The 21624-nt window shown below is 42.3% G+C and overlaps 1 protein-coding gene across 1 annotated transcript in view; it reads right to left on the reverse strand.

Moving 5' to 3' along the window:
* Nucleotides 1-6533: 6533 nt before the first annotated feature.
* vps16 (VPS16 core subunit of CORVET and HOPS complexes) overlaps nt 6534-21624 on the reverse strand; it is a 157177-nt gene continuing 142086 nt past the window's right edge. The window contains exons 18-24 of the mRNA XM_072479370.1: nt 21077-21174; nt 18683-18790; nt 14531-14608; nt 12524-12693; nt 9752-9848; nt 9549-9652; nt 6534-7512 (exon numbers count right to left, since the gene is read on the reverse strand). Coding sequence (XP_072335471.1) covers nt 7368-7512; nt 9549-9652; nt 9752-9848; nt 12524-12693; nt 14531-14608; nt 18683-18790; nt 21077-21174 — 800 coding nt within the window. The 3' untranslated portion in view covers nt 6534-7367. The remainder of the gene's footprint in view (nt 7513-9548; nt 9653-9751; nt 9849-12523; nt 12694-14530; nt 14609-18682; nt 18791-21076; nt 21175-21624) is intronic.

The following is a 21624-nucleotide window of genomic DNA, read 5'->3' on the forward strand; positions in this document are numbered from 1 at the left end:
CATTGTATCAAATTCAACCATGTAGAAATCAACCATTTTCTACCTACATTCATGCACCAAAGATTTATTTATCAAAAGTCAACTAATTTCTATAATAATCTTCATTGTCACAAGTAGGCTTATGTTAACACTGCAATGAAGTTACTGTGAAAAGCCCCTAGTCGCCACATTCCGGCGCCTGTTCGGGTACACTGAGGGAGAATTCAGAATGTCCAAATTACCTAACAGCACATCTTTCGGGACTTGTGGGAGAAAATCGGAGCACCGGAGGAAACCCAAGCAGACACAGAGAGAACGTGCAGACTCCGCACTGTGACCCAAGCCGGGAATCAAACCTGGGACCCTGGCGCTGTGAAGCAACAGTGCTACCCACTGTGCTACCGTGCTGCCCCAACTTTCAGCACAGCCGGAGGCTGAATTAAGTTGAGTTTTACAATCAGTTCAAGTAAAATAAAAAAAAGAGCAGAGGAAAACAATGTTTAAAAAAAAAAATGTATTCCCAAAAATAACATCAAAAAGCAAAGGATGCAAATTCACCGGTAACATCGCAGCCAACAGTGATAGAGTCACTAAGTAACCAGGATTTCCTTGAGATGGGTATTATCTGAACAACTGCCCTTTGTTTGATGCAGGAAATTTTCTAATTAACACTTCCCTTTCCGAATGTGCCTGCACTCTTGCTCGGCTCAATGAGAAGGGACAGCACGGTGGCACAGTGATCAGCACTGCTACCTCACGGCGCCGAGGTCCCAGGTTCGATCCCGGCTCTGGGTCACTGTCCGTGTGAAGTTTGCACATTCTACCCGTGTTTGCGTGGGTTTCGGCCCCACAACCCAAAGATGTGCAGGGTAGGTGGATTGGCCACGCTACATCACCCCTTAATTGGGAAAAATTAATTGGGTACCCTAAATTTATTTTAAAAATAAGATTTCACTCTGTGATGAGACGGGGGTGACCTCCCGAAGTGAAGATGCCTCTATTCTCAAGTATTTCTGCAGGGAGCTGACCGAGATTTCGTTTTCAGCAGTACTGGAATGAAGGGCTCCAGCAGAGGGTCAAATCTATGGTCCTTTCGAGAGTCGCTCCACTAGCCATGGTGCCAGAATTATCGGTTGCACTTAACAAAGTACTGCAGCGCAACCCCTGCGAGTAAATGCTCCTCCTTGGTCTAAAGATGACGTTAGTGAACTTGAGGCCTTCAGGGAAGCGATTGAGGTTCCAGATACAGCCTAGTGTCCTGGGTATAGTGCAAAGATGTGAAAGTAGAGCAGCAAAGTATATCAAATGTATTTGGTATACTGGGCACACTAGCAATCTGAGAAGGGGTATGGGAACTGGAAGAGAGATTGTGACTAATAGTAATGTTCATATGAAATAGTTAGGATAATTTCATGTAAAATAAAAAGCACGTTCAGAAGAAAAAATTAAAACAGGCAGTATTGTTGATACGTGATGGGGAAATGGTAGTGATATAGTCATGATACGGATGAGTATGTGGCAAGTGTATCGCTACATTTTTTTTCTCACAGAAGAGCAAATAAAATATTTTAAAACATATGAGGCTTTTCGTGGCTCAATTGGTAGTGAACTCCCCAGTGTACGTATTAGAAATATGTCCACGAGATCAGACAACATATTTGAATGAATGCCCATTTGCTAAAAACCTTTGCAGTAACTTACAAGCATTGCCATAGGAACTACACAACTACAACCAAATAACTAGAGCCTTATGGAATCATAGAATCATAGGTTAGTTATAGCACAAAAGGAGGCCATTTCATCCAACATGTCTGTGCCAGTTTTTTTTCTGGAAGAGTAACTCAGCTAGACAAACCCCCTCCCCCCCAACCTCGTCCTCAAGTATTTATCCAGTTTCCTTTTGAAAGCCATGATTGCATCTGCCTCCACCACACTCCCAAGCAGTGCATTCCTGATCTTAACTACTTGATGTACAAATAAGTCTTTCCATTGCTACTTTTTCCAATCATTTTAAATTGGTGTCCACTGAGTCTTGATCCTTCCACCAATGGGGACATGAAGTTTCTCCCTGTCTACTCTTTCTAGACCCCTCATGATTTTGATACCTGTATCAAATCTCCTCTCAATCCCAGCTTCTTCTTTTTTTCGTTCATGGGACGTGGGTGTCACAGGCTGTGCCAACACTTATTGCCAATCCCAAATTGCCCTTGAGAGGCAGTTAAGAGTCAACCACATTGCTGTGGATCTGGAATGTAGGCCAGACCAGGTAAGGACTGCAGATTTCCTTCCCTAAAGGACATTAGTAAACCAGATGGATTTTTCCAACAATCAACAATGGTTTCATGATCATCATTAGACTTCTTAAATTCCAGATTTTCTTATCGAATACAAATTTCACCATCTGCAGCGGCGGGATTTGAAGCTGGAAACTCTGGGTCTCTGATTTACTAGACCAGTGACAATAGCACTACGCCACCACCTCACCTGAATCTATCCACATAACTGAAATCCCTCATCCCCGAAACAATTCTCGTAAATTTTTCCTGCACCTTCTTGAGTGTCTCACATCTTTCCTAAAGTGTGATGCCTAGAATTGTACACAATACTCCACAAGCGGCACACTAATCGCCTCCAGGTCCATTGACTAGCGCATGGACAGCCCATCCCCCCCCCCCCGCCAACCAACACCTCCCATGAACACCTCCCTTTGTGCCATCCCCCATTGCAAACCTCTCTGAGGTGATTCCTACCTGCCTCGCTATGGGACTATGGGTGTAGGCCCTGGGGTGGCAGTAACAGCGGGTCTGGTCCATGGGATGGAGGGTGATGACCCACTCTGCATTTGACAATGGCTGGCTCTTGGCCATGGCAGTGGTAGCATGATAGCATTTTACACCGACCAACTGGGTGAGCCCTGCATGGGACCACAACTTTTCACAATATACATTAATGATCTGAACTGAAGGCACGGTTGCTAAGTTTGCAGATGATGCAAAGATCTGTAGAGGGGCAGGTAGTATTGAGGAAGCAGGTAGGTTTCAGAAGGACTTGGATAGGCTAAGAGAGTGGACAAAGAAGTGGCAGATGGAATACAATGTGGGAAAGTGTGAGGTTATGCACTTTGGAGGGAGAAATGGAGGCACAGACTATTTTCTAAATGGGAAGATGCTTAGGAAATCAGAAGCACGAAGGGACTTGGGAGTCCTTGTGCACGATTCTCTTAAGGTTCACGTGCAGGTTCAGTCGGTAGTTAGGAAGGCAAATGCAATGTTAGCATTTAGGTCGAGAGGGCTAGATTACAAGACCAGGGATGTACGTCCGAGGCTATGTAAGGCCCTGGTCAGACCCCATTTGGAGTATTGTGAGCAGTTTTCGGTCCCGTATCTAAGGAAGGATGTGCTGGCCTTGGAAAGGGTCCAGAGGAGGTTCACAAGAATGATGTCTGGAATGAAGAGCTTGTCATATGAGGAACGGTTGAGGACTCTGGGTCTGTACTTGTTGGAATTTAGAAGGATGAGGGGGGATCTTATTGAAACTTACAGGATACTGCGTGGCCTGCATAGATTGAACCTGGAGAGAATGTTTCCATTTGTAGGAAAAACTAGAGCACACAATCTCAGACTAAAGGGAAGATCCTTTAAAACAGAGATGAGAAGCAATTTCTTCAGCAAAGGGTGCAACTCTTTGCTGCAGAAGGCTGTGGAGGCCAAATTAGTGAGTGTCTTTAAGACAAAGATAGGTAGGTTTTTGATCGATAAGGGGATCAGGGATTATGGGGAGAAGGCAGGAGAATGGGGATGAGAAAAATATCAGCCATGATTGAATGGCGGAGCAGACTCAAAGGGCCGAGTGGCCTAATTCTGCTCCTATGTCTTATGGTCTTGTGGAGCTGGCCATTCTACCAATGATCCCACCAAACCACTGGGGTGGTGCAGGTTGGGGTTGGGGGGGGGGGGGGGAAGAGATGGATGTAGGGCACGGGAGTGGTGAGCGCTGGCTGTACTGGGGTCCGTGGCACAAGCCTCCCCCCCCCTCCCATGCAGCCAGCCCAGCCCTCACACCCTTCTGACAGAGCACCGAGGCAGGTTGTAACCTAGTGAACATGTGTGTTTATTGTGAATTTTGAATTCTCCCTCTGTGTACCTGAACAGGCGCTGGAATGTGGCGACTAGGGGCTTGTCACAGTAACTTCATTGCAGTGTTAATGTAAGCCAACTTGTGACAATAAAGATGATTTATTTTATTATTATTATAACATACATATATTACAGGTTAGTACCCTAGCCCCTATCACTATCTTATTTGCTTCACCTATGCCAACCTAACTGGTGTCTATCTTTCTGGCCTTATGAGCCCTAAAGTTACATCCAGGTGGATCTCCAGGCAGTACACCAGAAGTGAAGGCGGCCTAATGTTATTCCTGCCCTGTGACCTGGGTTCCCTTTGGACGCTGTCTTCTGGGGCGGACGGGCCTGGATGCCTTTTCAGTGTCCCAGGTCACATGGTGCCACCCTGCGCTGCCTGCTACCCATGTCATGTGCACTAGGGATCGGGGGGGGGGGGGGGGGGGGGGGGGGGCGGCGGGGCGCGAGTGTCCGAGGCACTGCGGTGTTCCGTCACCTTCCCTGCGGGAGTCATCGGCACGAGCCCCATCACCTCCTCCTCCCTCAGATGCCTCATAACCCCCGGGCTACTCCATGGGACAGTGGTGCTAGCGGAGCTAACCCCTGAGGCTCTCCCGCAATCTGGTGTTGCCAGTTCTGCAGGACCGCTCTCATCTCGACTAGGGTCACTATGCTCGCGGCCATGGAGCACAGGTAGTGGACCACCTCCCACATGGTCTGCGCCATCTCCCACTGGGACTAGGACCCTCCCTCTGTGTCTGTGCCACATTGGCCAGATATCGGGCAATGCCACTGACGTCCTCATCCATGACCCGCTGTGACTGGGCCAGGCTCAGGGGTGCCACTGCAATGCCCAGGTGGCTCTGGTACATGTCTGCCTGTGTCAGGGCAGCCCTGTCCTGGGTCTCAGCCACTGCCTACAGATTGTTCCAGGCCTTCGACATCTTGACCCATGGCCAATACCTTTGCCCCAAGGCCTCCACTGCAGACACCACCCGTGCCCTCTTCACTCAAGTGCCCAACTGAGGCGAGTGTCTCTGAGATGGTGAAGGGTGTTGGAGTCAGCTGTGAAGGAAAGTCTATGTCTTCCACGGACTTGGACTCCAGGGTGTCACGGGATGTGGGTTGAGGGTTCCCGCCGCTATCCGTGTTCTCATTGTCGCTGCTGTCCACTTGTGGTTGTGGGCGGGGTACACCAGAATGGCCTGCACCATCACCAGGAGTTCCAACAAGACAAGATGTATGATTGGACATGGGGAGGATGGCGTGTGTGTGTGTGTGTGTGGTGTGAATGTGGGGAGGGACGAGACAAGTGCCATGGGGAACCGCAACCCAGTGGGGTCTCACTTCCTCATACGATATCGACCTCTGCGCCTGTGACTGCCCTTTGTCTGGGACTACTGACCACATCCAGTGCCCTCTGTTCCGCTGTAGTGAAGGGCTGCAAGTCCGCCAGTCCCCCTTCAGTCTTCACCCTCTCCCGGCGATATGCACGGTGTTCTCCGGGGTTGGGGGGGTGGTAAAACAGAACAGAAAGCACATAATGTTGACAGTCCGACACATGCAGCCCAGGGGGTGGGTAGCTGGTGGCTTCAGTGGTCAGGGCATCCCGGCCAGCATGGGTGTAACGTGCTGGAGTTACGGTTATGTGGGATGGGTGTTGGTGCTAGAGGCACAGTGATCACCCCAGCCGCACTGAGGAGGTTGTGCAGTTTTTTTTGGCACTGCTGGCCATTCCTAGCGGAGTTGCCAACAGCGTTCACGACATCTGTACATTCCCACCCCAGAGTACATGGTCACCTACCTCGCCTCCAAGGCATCTAGCAGTATCTCGAGTTCAGCTTTCATGAAACAGGGTGCCGCTCTCCTTGTTGCGGTCTTGTTGGCTGGGATGAGTGCACGTGGGGAGTGAAGTGTGTATATGCGGCTGCAGCTTATCAGCCTCCTGTGTGTCAATCCAGACCCCGGCGAATCTGGCACTGTTGCTCATTGGAATTGATCATATTCCATGTGGCACTGGTGCTAGCCCCTTAACGGTCGGTGGAATTGGTCCAGGTGTGGCGCCAATTCTGCTGTCGTAGAAGTCCACTAATCCTGCCCCAGCGGCAACACTTAGTCTCAGGGCCGGAGAATCTGGCCCCTCGTTTGTTGTGGGATTGGAAGAGATTACAGAAATGGGGAATGGCAAGACCAGGGAGGGATAAAAAAAAAAAAAATCGAATTTTAAAAACCAAGATATTGCTTGATCAGGAGTCAATGATATCAGCAATGGTGATTGGGTAGTGGGATTTGTTGCAAGTTCAGACTTGCAGCAGAGGTTTGGATGACCTCAAGTTTACAGAGGATAGAATGCGGCAAACCAGCCCAGCCTGGAGTGTGTTAGAATTGTCGAGTCTAGAAGTAACGAAAGGAAGTTGCCAATAAATATACTGACAGATAAACAAAATGTTTTATTCAAATGGTTCCTTCAAAATTCTCGCAAAATACAGAGACATTTATATGATAGATATTTATAACTGCAATCCTCTCTTTCTTGGACTGTCTGTAATTATATATGAATACAAATCAGCTTCATTGATGATTAAGCTATAAACTACAGTTTGACAATTATAAGTTATGTTTTACAGGCAAAATACCCTTGGTTCAGAGGCCTCTAATCAAGTGGAAGGAACAAAAAACTATTTTTTCAGGGCTATGTCAAATATAACCACATTATCCCCCTAAAAAAGCAATGTACTATGCAGAAAAGTGAAAGCATTATAACAGAGATGTGTTTCCTATTCCAGTTAAGCGTTTCAATTCTGAACTTCTTCTCTTGATTTTGCAGAAAGAAGAAATTGTAATGATTTTCAGTGTAGTTTTAATGTATTACTATGCCGTAAGTCTACTTGAAGTCATTTGTGTTTTGTTTTAAAGCAGAATAAATATAAATTGTGCATTCATACTTGACCTATTTTCTTTTGATTAATGGAGCAACTCAGTTTGAAGTTGTTTACATCAGTGCAGACTCTTTAAATGTCAGACTTAAAGGTAATATTTCACCATACAGGAGAAATCTAAAACGTGCATAATCAGCAATTCTATGGTGACAAAATAGTCAAACTAAAGCACTTCAACTTTTTCAAGTTTCATTCATTTGCCATTTTACCACATATCTACGTGAGCTTTAGGCAACGAACATATCTTCAAACTTTTAAACAACAGACAACTAACTCATGATCAGTGGGAAACATGGTCAAACATTGAACTCGTCTTTGCAAAATATCATTTCTTTAAAATCTGGGTTTTGGCTCTGTTAATTTTTTCTATAATTAACTGATCAGTGGCTGGTGTACACTTTGAAAGAATAGTGTTCAACTCGCTTTCATTCTTGCGTTCTGTTGCAGCCTCCACAGCTTGTTCTAGATCTCTGTGACAAAGAGGTAGAACAAAGATAAAATATATTACAACTATATCAGGAATACAATTCAGAATGTAACACAAAATACTAAATCCCATAAGTTTAAACACAAGTGCTAGAAATATGACATGCTTCTGCTTGGGTCTCACCCCCACAACCCAAAGATGTGCAGGATGGGTGGATTGGCCACGCTAAATTGCCCATTAATTGGAAAAATTAAAAAAAAAAAAATCTGAAATCCATGGCAGGCCAGTCAGTTATTGCAAAAAGAAAAAGGGAGGATAAGTTAATATTTTCAGTATCTTCAATAGACATCTGCTAAACATCATCACTTAAAATATATTTTCTGATAAAATCCATGATGAAATTTCAGATGGAATATGTACGTCTACATTGTATTAAAAATGTTACAGCTACGTGCGGTTCCTATCTCAAAACTTGATTTTCTGCTGTCACATTTTTTATGTCAACTTTTTACCATCAAAAATGCCTATGTTTTTACTTATAATGAGTTCTGCCTATTTAATTATATCACTCTGTAGCATAGGCTAAAGTAGCCTGCAAGGCTATGGTATTAATCCAGCAACTCAGAAGCGGAGTACAAATCCCAGATTGGGGAACAAATTCAATAATTTTGGTGATGTCGGGGCTGGTATCAGATAAAATGTCCACAAAATTTGTTGGATTGTTGCAAAAACCCAACTAGCTTGCTTTTGACCCTCAGGTAAAATAATCTTTTATCCTTATTTGGTGTGGTAACATTGCGATTTTTAATGCTCTCCAGGAAAATAGAGATGAACAATAAATCGCAGCCTAAATCTTCTGGTCAGCAGTAATACTGCGTGTTGTGCTGCTGCTCACCCAGATTGGCCAGACCCAACTCTACTGCCCATTTCTTCCTGGATTTTGCAGTCCGGGCTGACTCAGAAATGGGCAGCGCAGCGTCTCCTGTCTAACGCCAGAGAGAGGAGCAGAATTAGAAACGACTGAGCATTCTCTTTACAGCAGTAGCTGCTGTATTTTGGCAAGTATTTAAAGTTCCAGTCTTGAAATTAATTTGTGCGAGTTAGTGAGTGGGTGAGGTTGGTGAGTGAGTGGGTAGTTTTAAAAATTCAGCAAATAACATCTCAGAATAACATGGTCAAACTTACCAACTGAATTCATTTTTGTGTCATCTTAAACTTTTATTAAAGTTTTCATTTGACCTCCTCAGCCACTCCCACAAGCTAAACTTGCATTGATATTTTAGGGCAGAGGTAAGAGAGATTCTATCTGCTATGAGCTGATACTGGTTTCTTCACCGAGCATGTGCGATGTACCTAATTTTTTAGCATGATGAATATTGTTTAGTTAACTGCATTGATGGGATATTTTTCTCTAATTTCTAGCAAAGTCTACTTATTTTTCAAAATAATTTAGAGAGAAAATGGAAAATTTCAGAACCTTTAGAATCATCGGGTCTAAGAGCACCGAAGGACACCATTAGACACATCATGCTTATGTGGGGGCTTGAAAGAACCAATGAATTAGTCCCACTCTCCTGCTTTCGTCACAGCCCTGCAAATCTTTTGTTTTCATGTTTAATTGATATTAAAATCCTACATTTTGAAAAAAGTGTACCCAAGGAAAACTGAAATTGCTGATTACATACTATGAATTTTGCTTTATGTCTATAAACTTCATAATGTGCATTAAACTGAAGAGCAGGGGAGAAAAATAAGAGTGAGAGCAAGAGAGACAGACATACAGACGGAAAGGAATCGAAACAGAAATGGGTTCCAGCTGTGCATAGAAATTTCAGTCTTCGGAAAGAAAGGAAGAGGAATTAAAAGATAAATCTTCAAACAGACAGTAATATCTTTATTGTTCAAATATTATCTACCCTAGACCCATTAATTTTGGGCAATGCACTGAAGCATGTCACAGATAGGGAGTTGGGTCAGAAAGGAACTAAGATTATAAGGTATTGAAGATGACACAAAGCTGTAATAAAGCTCCAATAGATTTATATGCCTAAAGATTGCAGTAAACGTCTTTTTACTTACCCAACCATTATATATCCTTTCACTTTCTGCTCTGGACTGACCTTTGCTACGTATTTCTTAGCTTCATACTTGTTATGATGCTTTACGCAGATTTCAACAAAAGGCTATTAAATGAGATAAAAGTCATGTTTTAAAAGAACAATTTTAGTAATAATTAAATAGAAAAACAAACCATGTAGTGTTTATGATCACAGGACACATACCATATATCCTATTGGGGACTTCTTGCTTTTAGAAAATCTTTCAAGTTCCTCCCAGTCTTCTTTCTTTGCCAGTGCAGTAATCTTCAGCCACCAAAACCTAAGTGTCACAAAAACAATGACTTTTAAGTGTGCTGTTCATTTTAGAGCTGCAAGTTACATTGGCATCTCTTGATTGCAAATCACTCTACCCTTTCCTGTTTAACAAAGCCAAAATCCAACATCACCAAGCATGCAGTATTTACAGAGACACAGCAATTATACAGAAATTATTTCCTGTCGAAATAGTTAAGACCAAAATCAGTATTCCTTAGATTATGCTTGTTCTTAACTTTATCAGTATTATTTCTCAAAACCAGTTCAAGTTACAAACCGCTTTTCCTATTTCTGGTATTGATTTAAAATATTTACCGCTTTTCATCCTCAAAGTTTTTTTATTGTCTCTTCTGAATTATCAAATATTTGTATCATGCTATTTAACAGCTGAATCATTAAGTATAGCTTTCTGAAAATACACTTTTAAAATAATGAAAGAATTATGAAGTGGTTTATTACAGCACAGTGCAACAGTAGGGAAGGATACAGGTCTGATCCTTGCTACTCTCAACACTCCAGAGTTTAGGATTCAACCATACTGCCTGGAGAATGTACCAGGTAGAATTCAGGCTTCTCTTCACAGGGTATGGGAACTCATAAAAAATATCTGCATTAGTGTGTGCCTTCTAGGCTGCAGTTAGCACAGCTCTGATTTCGAAGAAGCACCATTATGGTAGATACTCGAGCGTCCCTGGAGTGCTGAGTATAGTCACCTCCCAATTCTCATTTTAGACATGAGTATATTATAATACATCTGTTAGAGATGAAAATATTCACACAAAGGCCTGAGTATAAGTTTAAAAAAGCAGTTTATTATATCAGAATTCTGGGAGAAAAGGCCTGAGGCTCCCTTTTGACAGCACCCTTTCTCACTTGAGCGAAGGCTCATACGGGTTAATATTCAGATTCAAGTGGCGGAATTAGTTCTATTCTCATTTACATACAATCAATCAACTATATTCGCGTCACACTTCATTACATGCAGTCAATCAATTTTCCTAGCATCCCAGTTATCACATATATGGTTAAAGTGGGTGTTGTCTTACCCGCCCCTAACTTCATACAGAAGTCATTCAAAACTAACATAATGATGTCCTGTCTCAGCTGGGTCCTTGGGCTTATCAACGACACGCAGCATTTCGTATTCTGTGAAGCTGTTATCAGTGGCTGTTAAAATACTCCCAAGGTTCTCATGAGGTAGTTTACACAGTTTGTAACTTATTGTTCAGGAATGTGGCTAGTTCAGACATTTTGTGTCTTTAGTATTGCTTTAATAGATAACAGCCATTTTGTGTCCTTTCTGATATTAACAAGCATTGTGTATACACTATCTATTTCTACAAATTGCTTCTTCTAAACAGGCATTTACGCTACTGAGGTACCCTTTGTCTCATCAGAACTATTCAAAAGTAATATAGGAGCTCAAATGTGGTTACAGGGCCACCTATAATTTATATCATAGACAAGTATCAGAAAATGCCCTCCAACACATCTAAAATAATAAATGGCCCAGGTTTTGAAGTTGTAGTGAAAACAAAACTGCCAGCATTTGCCATCATTACGACTATGAAACTGACAGAAATGTATGTGCAGTTAAACATAGAAATCCAGAAGATGCTTTCAGAGACTCCCTGCTCCACTACAGTGCACGTTGCTACCTGCAAAATAAATCTTTAGAAATGACTTGAATTGACATATGCTTCATTTTGTAGGTTTTAATTTTGCTGTTAAAACCTATCAAAATGTTATGCCATGTTGAATGAGGTCTAACTGTGCACTATGTCATAATTACTGATGAACAATCTCTGTGCCCAGAAAAACTTATTTTACATAATAATAATCTTTATTATTCTCACAAGTAGACTACAATAAAACTGCAATGAAGTTACTGTGAAAATCCCCATGTTGTCCCATTCCGGCGCTTGTTCGGGTACACAGAGGGAGAATTCAGAATGTCCAATTCACCTACAGCATGTCTTTCGGGACTGTGGGAGGAAACCGGAGCACCCGGAGGAAACCCACGCAGACAGGGAGAATGTGCAGTCTCCACACAGACAGTTGGGAATCGAACCTGGGACCCTGGCGCTGTGAAGCAACCACTGTGCTACCGTGCCGCCCATTTGTCCATTGTGAAACAAAAAAAAACCCATAGACTTTTAAAATAATAATTAATTGTTATTTTTTATGATATTTGTATGACCCAATCTTTATTTTCTTTCCTGTAAAATGATTAAAATGTGAAAGATAATCAGGATTCTTTATAGCTTGTGGTCTGTGAGAAGTCTTCAATGATTGGCTGTTTACCTTGCTTGATGACAGTTGTAGGATGCACCAGGTCCACCATCATTGATACTAGAATCAATTTAATGTCAGGAAAGACAAAATCTATGCCATGGAAATCACTAATGGTGAGCACTATCATTTCACCAGACCACAAAACCTGGACCATTAATTCTGTTTTTCTCTCTCCATAGACACTGCCCTGACCTATTGAGTATTTCCAGAATTTTCTGTTATTATTTCAGATTTCCAGCATCATGTAGCGTTTATCATTTGACACTTATTGGTCTGAACTGATTTTACTTAAAATTACAAAACAGATTTGATTTAGTCACTATATAAATTGTTACAGAGATCTTAATGAATGGTTTGAATGGGATTCAAAGGTTTTGATCATACCTTTTGTCAGGAATTTTGAAGTCTTTGTAAAGTTGCTCAGCTTGTTTGTGCTTGCTTTCCAGTAACAATGTGGAAACAGTTTCATGTAAGGGTAAATCTAGAAGCGTTTTAGCAGATTCTTTTTGCAAACGAAACTGACATCGCACCAATTTTATCTGTTCTTCTGTGATCTAGAATACACAGTTAAAATACACAACTGGGTTGTTATTTGTAATTGTCTCAAACATGGAGGCTTTCTCTGCATATTAATTCTGTGAAAGCTTTTGTCTTTCCAATGTTCATGCCTCCTTTTCTGAAGGCTTTTACCCCAGTTTGGCTATTGATCTGTGCAAATCTCAGATTTCCCCTCCAAGTAGTCATTTTTCATACATTAACACAGGCACTCAACTGCAGAGGGTAACACACACACACATAATGAGAACACACACACACTCTCTAGTGCAAGTCACTGATTAGCAACCCACAGTAATTTTTTCTCCTAATTTTTCTTCCTGGGGGCAGCGCAGTGGTTAGCATTGCTGCCTAAGGCGCCGAGGACCCGGGTTCGAATCCCGGCCCTGGGTCACTGTCCGTGTGGAGTTTGCACATTCTCCCCGTGCCTGCGTGGGTTTCACACCCACAACCCAAAGATGTGCCAGATAGGTGGATTGGCCACGTTAAATTGCCCCTTAATTGCAAAATAATAATTGGGTACTCTAAATTTATTATTTAAAAAAAATTTCTTCCTGGTCTGGAAAGCATCAAAGCCAACTGCAACTCCTCAACTCCTCCCAAACAAAGTCAATACAGAAGAGGAATCAAATAATTATCTGGTTGTAATTACATTGCTGTTCAAGGGGCCTTGTGTGCAAATCGGCTGCCATATTTTCTACATTATAACAGAAATTAGACTTCTTTGCTTGCAAATGGCTTTTGGACTCTCGGACGTTCAGAAAGGGACTACATCTATCACGCATGGCACTACATTTAACAACAAAGCCATGTTGATAGACAGGGAGAGGGTAGGGAAGGTGAGAGAATGAAGTGATGGGAGTTTAACCTCCTAGATTTATGTTACTGTATTACTCTACCTGTGAAACCTCAAAGCCTGTATGAGAGCATAGGAATTGTGCACACATACAATAAAATGTAGGATAGATTATGGAGTACTTCTCCTAATTTGTGGACTTAGATGGCCGAAGGAATGGCCACCATTACTGGTATGTAGGTTGAGGCGGTGCTTAAAAAAATCAGAATCAGAAAGAAACTTCATGAAGAGGATCATACATCTGGAGGAGGTTACAGAGAGAGGGAGGAGCAAGGTCATTAAGTGATTGAATATGAGAAAGAATATAAAATTTGAGGTGATGTGGGGACCAGAAGGCATTGTAAGATATGGGAAAATATTTACCACTAAAGTCATAAAATTAATTTCAGGTCAATGAAAAGGTGCCACTTTCCTAAAATATTCAAGGGGAAGGCGCTCAGAACGTTGCTCGATGTCATATTGTGTCAGTGTAATAATAGAGCACTGAAGCACTGACTTGTCCCATAATAAACTCCAGACTTAAACTGGATTGTCTGATGCTATTTGTTTGTGGGGTGGGGAGGAAAAAAAAGAAAGCATGAACAAGCAAATCATCCAAGCCCTGTGGCTAATTGAAAGATAAATATCTGTCACCCCTAAAAGGAACTAAAAACGTAAGATTTGTAAATATTGTGCAAAAAAGTACAAGGGATCCACAGCACAGAATGCAGCCCAGCTTTGGGCTTGAATCCAGTGGTGACTTTTTACAGTTGGCAAAGCCTGGCAAATTGACAGCATTGAATGGGAAAGCCAAAGTTCACAAATAGCACTGAAATGGATATAGAAAACAAAGAACAATAACACTGGTCTTCCATATTACACAGCAGAAAGTTTATTAAAATTTTCAAAGGTGCAATTTTTGTTAGACCTTTTCAAACTACACATCAGCAGAGAAAAAACAAATTGGGGTGCTTGTATTTGGGCATAATTTCTGTACATACCTTGGCAGCAAATTCATTTTTAGCTTTATTATATTCATCCACAGCATTCTGCAAAGCAGCTACTCGCCCTTCAATTGTCTGAAGAACACAAATATACAATTTAAAAAGGGACTCCAATTTAAAACCTGAAAAATTATTGATGACAAGAAAAGGGACAAGATGACAAGAATTAGAACAGAAAATTCATAAGTAGAAGTAGTAATCTGTTACAAACATGATATCTAAAAATTTAGGGTACCCAATTAATTTTTTCCAATTAAGGGGCAATTTAGCGTGGCCAATCCACATACCCTGCACATCGTTGGGTTGTGGGTGTGAAACCCATGCAAACACGGGGAGAATGTGCAAACTCCACACGGACAGTGACCTGGGGCCAGGATCAAACCTGGGTCCTCAGCGCCGTGAGGCAGCAGTGCTAACCACTGCGCCGCCCCCCGCATTCACACTTATCACATGATCAGCAAGTTGATACAGTGACTTGTAAATTTGCAGAGCTCAGATCCTATTAAATGCTGATTTCTGAGCAATAGGATACGTTTCGTGCAAGGTTGGTACTGGAACAAGTTTAACTTGTAAGCACACGTAGCCAGCTGTAAGCTGTTATTAATTACACCTCTGGAGAAGTGAGTACAGCAATATTGATATGAGTACAAATAATGGGGCAAAATCAAAACATGAGCTTTTTTTTTTTTAAATAGAACTTTAGGTTGATGGGATAAATGCAAACTTTGCTTTGTGTGAAAGGAGTGATTGAAATTGAAATTGGCATGCAATTGACCAGCTTCATTTTTGTTTTGGATGAGTTTACTGTCAAACTAATAACTTCTTTTCATTGTAGTTGCCAAACTACTTACTGTCCTGCAGCTCCAATTTCAAGTTATGTCATGGTCTTTACTCCTCAGATTTCAACGTGTACATTATTAATTAGTACATGGTTACTGATTAAGTAAATGCATGTTGGTCATTGCACTAAAACAATCTTTGTCTTAAAACAATTCAGCACAGAGATACACGGATAACTCAATAAAGACTCGGGCAAAATCCAGCCCACTTAATTCATATTATCTTATCATTAAAGGTCGAACGTTACTGATACTGTTTCATTTAAGTTATTGAATGCTTAACTTTTTTTGAAAGAACGTGTTCATAAAAACACTCGGCTGTTGAGCACAATGTTTCGATTCACATCACCAGCTGTTCTTCCAGCAGGTGTTTAGACACAAAAAGAAAATTCACAAGCCTTGCTGGGGCCTTCCAAATGGAAACCCATTAGGTTTACATATAGCTCTCAATCTCAAGTTTAATCCTGACCTGTCTGAGAAATCCAGAGCACTGTAGGTCCTGATTATGGAGGAGTGCAAGGAGCAACATTGAAGTCAATGGAAATCAGGAAGAAAACTCTCCATTGGTCAGAGTCATACTTAGCATAACAGAAGATGGTTGTGGTTTTTGGATGCCAATCGTCTCAACTGCGTCCAGGTTCCCCGGACTACACTACTTGCATTTAGGTGACGCAAATGTGTCTGTCCTTGACATTGAGGCATGTGCCATCAAGAAGTTCAAACAAAACTGGAGTCAATGGGAATGGGGGGAAACTTTACACTGGTTGGAATCATACCTAACCCTCAAAGATTGGTTCATTGTTGGAGGTCAATAATCTCGGCCCCAGGACATTACTGCAGGAGTTCCTCAGAGTAGTATCTGAGGCTCAACCATCTTCAGCTACTTCATCACTGATATTCCCTCCAACATCAGGTCAGAAGTAGGGATGTTCGCTGATGACTGCACAATGTTCAACCATTCACAATTACTCAGATAATGAATCCAAGCCTGCGTGCAGACGACCTGGACAACATACAGGCTTGAGTTGATAAGTTGCCTTCTTCCAGACCCTTCCATCAGGCAGAAGGTACAGAAGTCTGAAGACTCGCACATCCAGACATAGGAACAACTTCTTTGTCACAGCTACAAGACTCCTCAACGACTCTCCCTTGGACTGATCTGTTCCCTGTAAGAACACTATTCACGACACCCTATGCTGCTCTTGTTCATGTATTTGCTTTGTTTGGCCCCTTGTTCTGCACTGTAACCAATCACTGTTTTGTCGATGTACCATTTGTCAATGTTCCCTGTTGATTATTCTTGTGTCTACTATGAACGTACTGTGTACTTTCCTCGGCCGCAGAAAAATATTTTTCACTGTACTTCGGTACATGTGACAATAAAATCAAATCAACTCAAATCAAGTGGCAAATGGCATGTGTCATGCAATTGTCAAGGCAATGACCATCTCCAATCAGAGATAATCTAACCAGCTTCCCTTAATGTTCAATGGATTTACCTTCACTGAACATTCTGGGAGTTACCATTGACCAGAAACCGAACTGAACAAGTCATACAAATACTGTGACTACAAAAATAAGTCAAGGGTGAGAATTCTGTGGCAAGTAATTAATCTCCTCACTCCCCAAAGCCTGTCCACCATCACAAATGTGGTGGAATATAGTCCACTTACATGGAGGACTGCAGCTCCAACAACACTCAAGAAGCTCCACACCATCCAGGATAAAGTAGTCATTTGATTGATAACCCCATTCTCCAATTTAAACACTGCTCTCTTCAAAATCGTGAATAGTGATAGCAATGAGGCAATGAGTACCACTGACAAGATGCACCACAACAGTTCGCCAAATTTCCTTCGACAGTACCTTCCAAACCTGCGACCTCTATAATCTAGGAGGCCAAAGGGAACCGACTACCAGTTTCAAGTTCCGTTCAAAGTCTGACTTGGAACTTTATCACCAATCCTTCACTGTCGCTGAACTCACTTCCTAACTTCCTGTACCTATACCACAGCAATTCAAGAAGAGGGCTCCACTTCATCTTCTCAAGGGCAATAAGGGATGAACAACAAATGTTGACCTTGCCAGCAATACTAATTGCATGAAAGAATAGCAAGAGCAATGCGCACTCCCACTGATGAAGTCAGTAGCTCAATGAAAGACCAGCTGCTCTTTCTGTGGTGAGTCTTTTTCATGATTATTTTCTTCACCTAGCTGTGGTCATTTACTGGGTATCGGAGCACAAGGAGAGGTGCTCACTCTGGAGAAGCTGATTAACCCAGGCATACAAAGGCCACAGTATTCAATTAGTCCTGCCTTCTTTCAGCAACTAACAACCAACAGATTCTTGGATCCATGTTCCAGCATACAAGTTGGATTTCCATAATGTCTTTACAAGAGAAAAACACCCCAAAGTTCTTCAGAGATGATCAGGCAAAAAAAGTGCATGTTGAATCAACAGAATGCCTTCTCACTATGCTCTAGACAGTGATTAGCCTAACCATCAGTGCCCCAACATTTGTGCTTGCTAATGCTTCTAACTTGGCCATTTTGGAATCCTAATGATATTGCTTCTCAATACCTATGGCTGTGGAGGCAGGAGAGAGAGCTAAATAGAAGAACAGGCAAGATTTTTGTTTTTATTCGTACATGGGATGTGGGATGCGCTGGCTGAGCCAGAATTTATTGCCCATCCCTAATTGCCCTTGAAGAGGCAGTTAAGAGTCAACCACATTTCTGTGGATCTGGAGTCAAATATACGCCAGGCCAGGTAAGGACGGCAGATTTCCTTTCCTAAATGACATTAGTGAACCAGATGGGTTTTTACGACAATGGTTTCATGGTCATCATGAGGCGTTTAATTCCAGATTTTTTTTATTGAATTCAAATTTCACCATCTGCAGTGGTGGGATTTGAACCTGGGTCGTCAGTACATTACTCTGGGTCTCTGGTTTACTAGTCCAGTGACAATACAACTGTGCCATCGCCGCCCCAGAAATGGGAACCAATAGAAATTAATGCAGAAATGGACACAAAGAAGTGATGAAGAGAAAGAGGTAAACTGAGAAGGATGGAGAGATGTAGTGGGAGCAGAAAGGATTATCTACTGATACCGTTAAGGGTGGACACTCTGATTTAATGAATATGGCCTCCATTTTGAGAGCCTTCGTACAAACCTTGGCAGAGCCATCATTCTATGCTGCATAAGGTGTTAGTGGTCATAATGACTCCCTCTATTGTCATGAGGAAAACAAAATCTACTTCAGAAAGGTTATAGTTGATCCCAGTGGAAACAGAATTCTGCCCTTACCGTTTCATTAGAGTAACTGGAACGCACATAGAAATTCCCAAGCTCCTGGTGGTTATCATCCTGGTTGAATAGATCTTTGAGTGTCTCTGGCTCCTGGTGCTTACAGAACTGTGGACAAACATTAATTGGTCAAAGACAAAAACATTTTTTTCCTTTTGAGTACAAAACATTCAATATTGATATTACACGAATGACCAAAATACACTCTTTGAACAGACAAGACAACATGGGAGCTACAGGACCTTTGTTAAAAACACAATAATTCTCTACTTTTAATAAAAGTAAATAGCTATAAACATTTACAGGACAACAGACAAAAATATCAAATCAAAAGCTACACAATCCTATCAGTGCAATATTTTGTATTTTCTATTATGTATATTTATAAATGAATGAAAAGCAAAATTCAGACAACTTTAAGTTACTCAACTGTGGGAACAATAAAGAAGGATTTCACCAAACAGCTTTACACACTTCTGAAAGTACATCATTTTAAATTAATAGCTCTCCTCATTGCATTGATATTCAGTATTGGTAAGAAAAACACAAAAAGATGTAATCTAAACACATTCTGAATTTGTTACAATTCAGAACATCTGGGGCTTGCGACAGTGGAACAGAAGGCGAGCATAGCGATAAAGGAAAGCGAGAGAGAAATAAAGGAAAAATGGAAGAACCGGGGTGGGGGGATCCTCCATTTCAAAGACTAGGTGCTGATGCCGGCACTGAATCGCAGGTGTTCTACAGTCCCGATGAAGGCGCCGGTCCCGGAGCCATTCAGGACATACTAATTGGCCAGCACCAGTGCCACGTGGAACTAGTGTGATTCCAATGAACGGCAGCATGTGATTTGCTGGGATACAGCCTGACAAGCTGTAGTTGCATATAAGCACTCCATGTCCCACACACTTGTCATTCTAGCCAAGAAGATGCCACCCTGAAGAGCGGGACTGAGGTTCGTCGATGCAGGGCTGGAGACATTGGATGCTGTGGAGGAGAGGCAGGTCAGCCTGTTCGGCAGGATAGGAAGGAGGCTGCCAGCCGCAGATGTCAACCGGGCCTGGGCGCAGATGGCAGAGGCCGTGAGTGCAGCAAGAAGCTGCATGACCTCATCAGGGCGACCAGGGTGAGTCACCACTACCACCATGCCTCTGGAACCACCTCCGTCCCACACACCCATCACCCCCTCCCCCATAAGGTCCAGTAGGCAGTGCTGGGTGAGGATGGGCAATGCCCAGTCAGCCAGGATGAGTCACCACCACAGCCATGCCCCTGGCACCAACCCCTGTACCATCCATTGCTACCGTGCACCCATGACCAGCTCTATTTCCGGCCGACGCCTGATTCTCCGCCTGACTGCGATTCTAGTGTCGCTGGACAGAGAATCCCACCCATTAATTTAGCTCTCCCCATTGCATTGATATTTAGCTTTGGTAAGAAAAACACTTAGAAGATGTAATCTGGTCACACTGTTATTTGTTACAATTCAGAAGATCTGGTGCTAGAAACAGTGAGGCAGAAGGCAAGCGCGGGGAGAAGGGAAAGAGATAAATAATGGAAAATCGGAAGAATGGGGATAGCGGAGAAATAAAAACATGCTTGTGACTTCAAACCTATTGCTATGATTTCCTTGACAAAGTAATATTTACTCACAAAGTTACAATTAGGGGTGGAATGGTGGCGCTGTGGTTAGCACTACTGCCTCATGGCGCTGAGGACCCAGGTTCGATCCCGGCCCCGGGTCATTAACCGTGTGGAGTTTGCACATTCTCCCAGTGTCTGTATGGGTTTCACCCCTACAACCCAAAGATATGCAGGTGGATTGGACACGCTAAATTGTCCCTTAATTGGAAAAAAAATTGGGTACACTAAATTTAAAAAAAAGTTCCAATTATTATCTATGCATATTTTTGGCTCTATTAATCAAATCCAGCCCAGAGTGACAGAAGGAAAATCTCTGACTGCTGTCAGGGTGTTTCATGAAACTGGTTTAGGTAGACTCAGCCCAGCTATACATCACAGTATAAACTACTTTTTCACACTCTCACACCAAGGTGATGAGTGGCATTTGTGGGAAATGAAATAAAATCACACTGCTACAAGTAGAGAAAGTACCTCTAAGACTGGTGTTAAACTGTATTGCTGGGGCAAATTGGAAGTTGTTTTATTCTGCATTTGATCCGGACTACTACAACATGATCTTGTGCGGTTGCTCCTGACATCAGGTACCAAAAGTGGAAGAGTATCCCATCCCCATAACTTCTATTTTAAAGAAAACACCAAAGAAATCCAGCAAGAATATCAAATTTAGAAGGAGCAACAGTTAACAGCAATGTAAAATTGCACTCTACTTCTGGAAATGCTAATATGCATAACAAGGTGCATAGTCCATACCTGTCGATAAAGACTCAGTGCAACTGGTTGATTCTGGAGCGTCATAAAGAAATCTCCCCTGTTCATCTCATTCTTTAGATATGTCACAACAGTATACACTGAGACACAGAAAAAAACATTAAAACAGACAAGGTATCAACAAGTGTAAAGTTTTAAACAAATTAACATCTGACACCATTATTCAATTTAATTCAGCAGGTCTTTTTTATTTTCTCATGGGATGTAGGTGTCACTGGTATGGCCAGCATTTATTGCCTAACTCTGGCATTTCAGAGGGCAGTTAAGAGTCCAGCACAATGGAAGGGCCGCACGGTGGCTAGCACTGCTGCCTATGGCGCTGAGGACCCGGGTTCGATCCACATTTTCTGTGTGGAGTTTGCACATTCTCCCGTGTTTGCGTGGGTTTCACCACCACAACCCAAAAGATGTGCAGGGTAGGTGGATTGGTCACACTAAATTGCCCCTTAATTGGAAAAAAATAATTGGGTACTCAAAATTAATTTTTAACAAAAGAGTCAAGCACAATGGGCAGCATGATGGCGCAGTGG

The sequence above is a fragment of the Scyliorhinus torazame genome, chromosome 2, assembly GCF_047496885.1.
Source record: "Scyliorhinus torazame isolate Kashiwa2021f chromosome 2, sScyTor2.1, whole genome shotgun sequence".
In the NCBI taxonomy this organism is placed as follows: domain Eukaryota; kingdom Metazoa; phylum Chordata; class Chondrichthyes; order Carcharhiniformes; family Scyliorhinidae; genus Scyliorhinus; species Scyliorhinus torazame.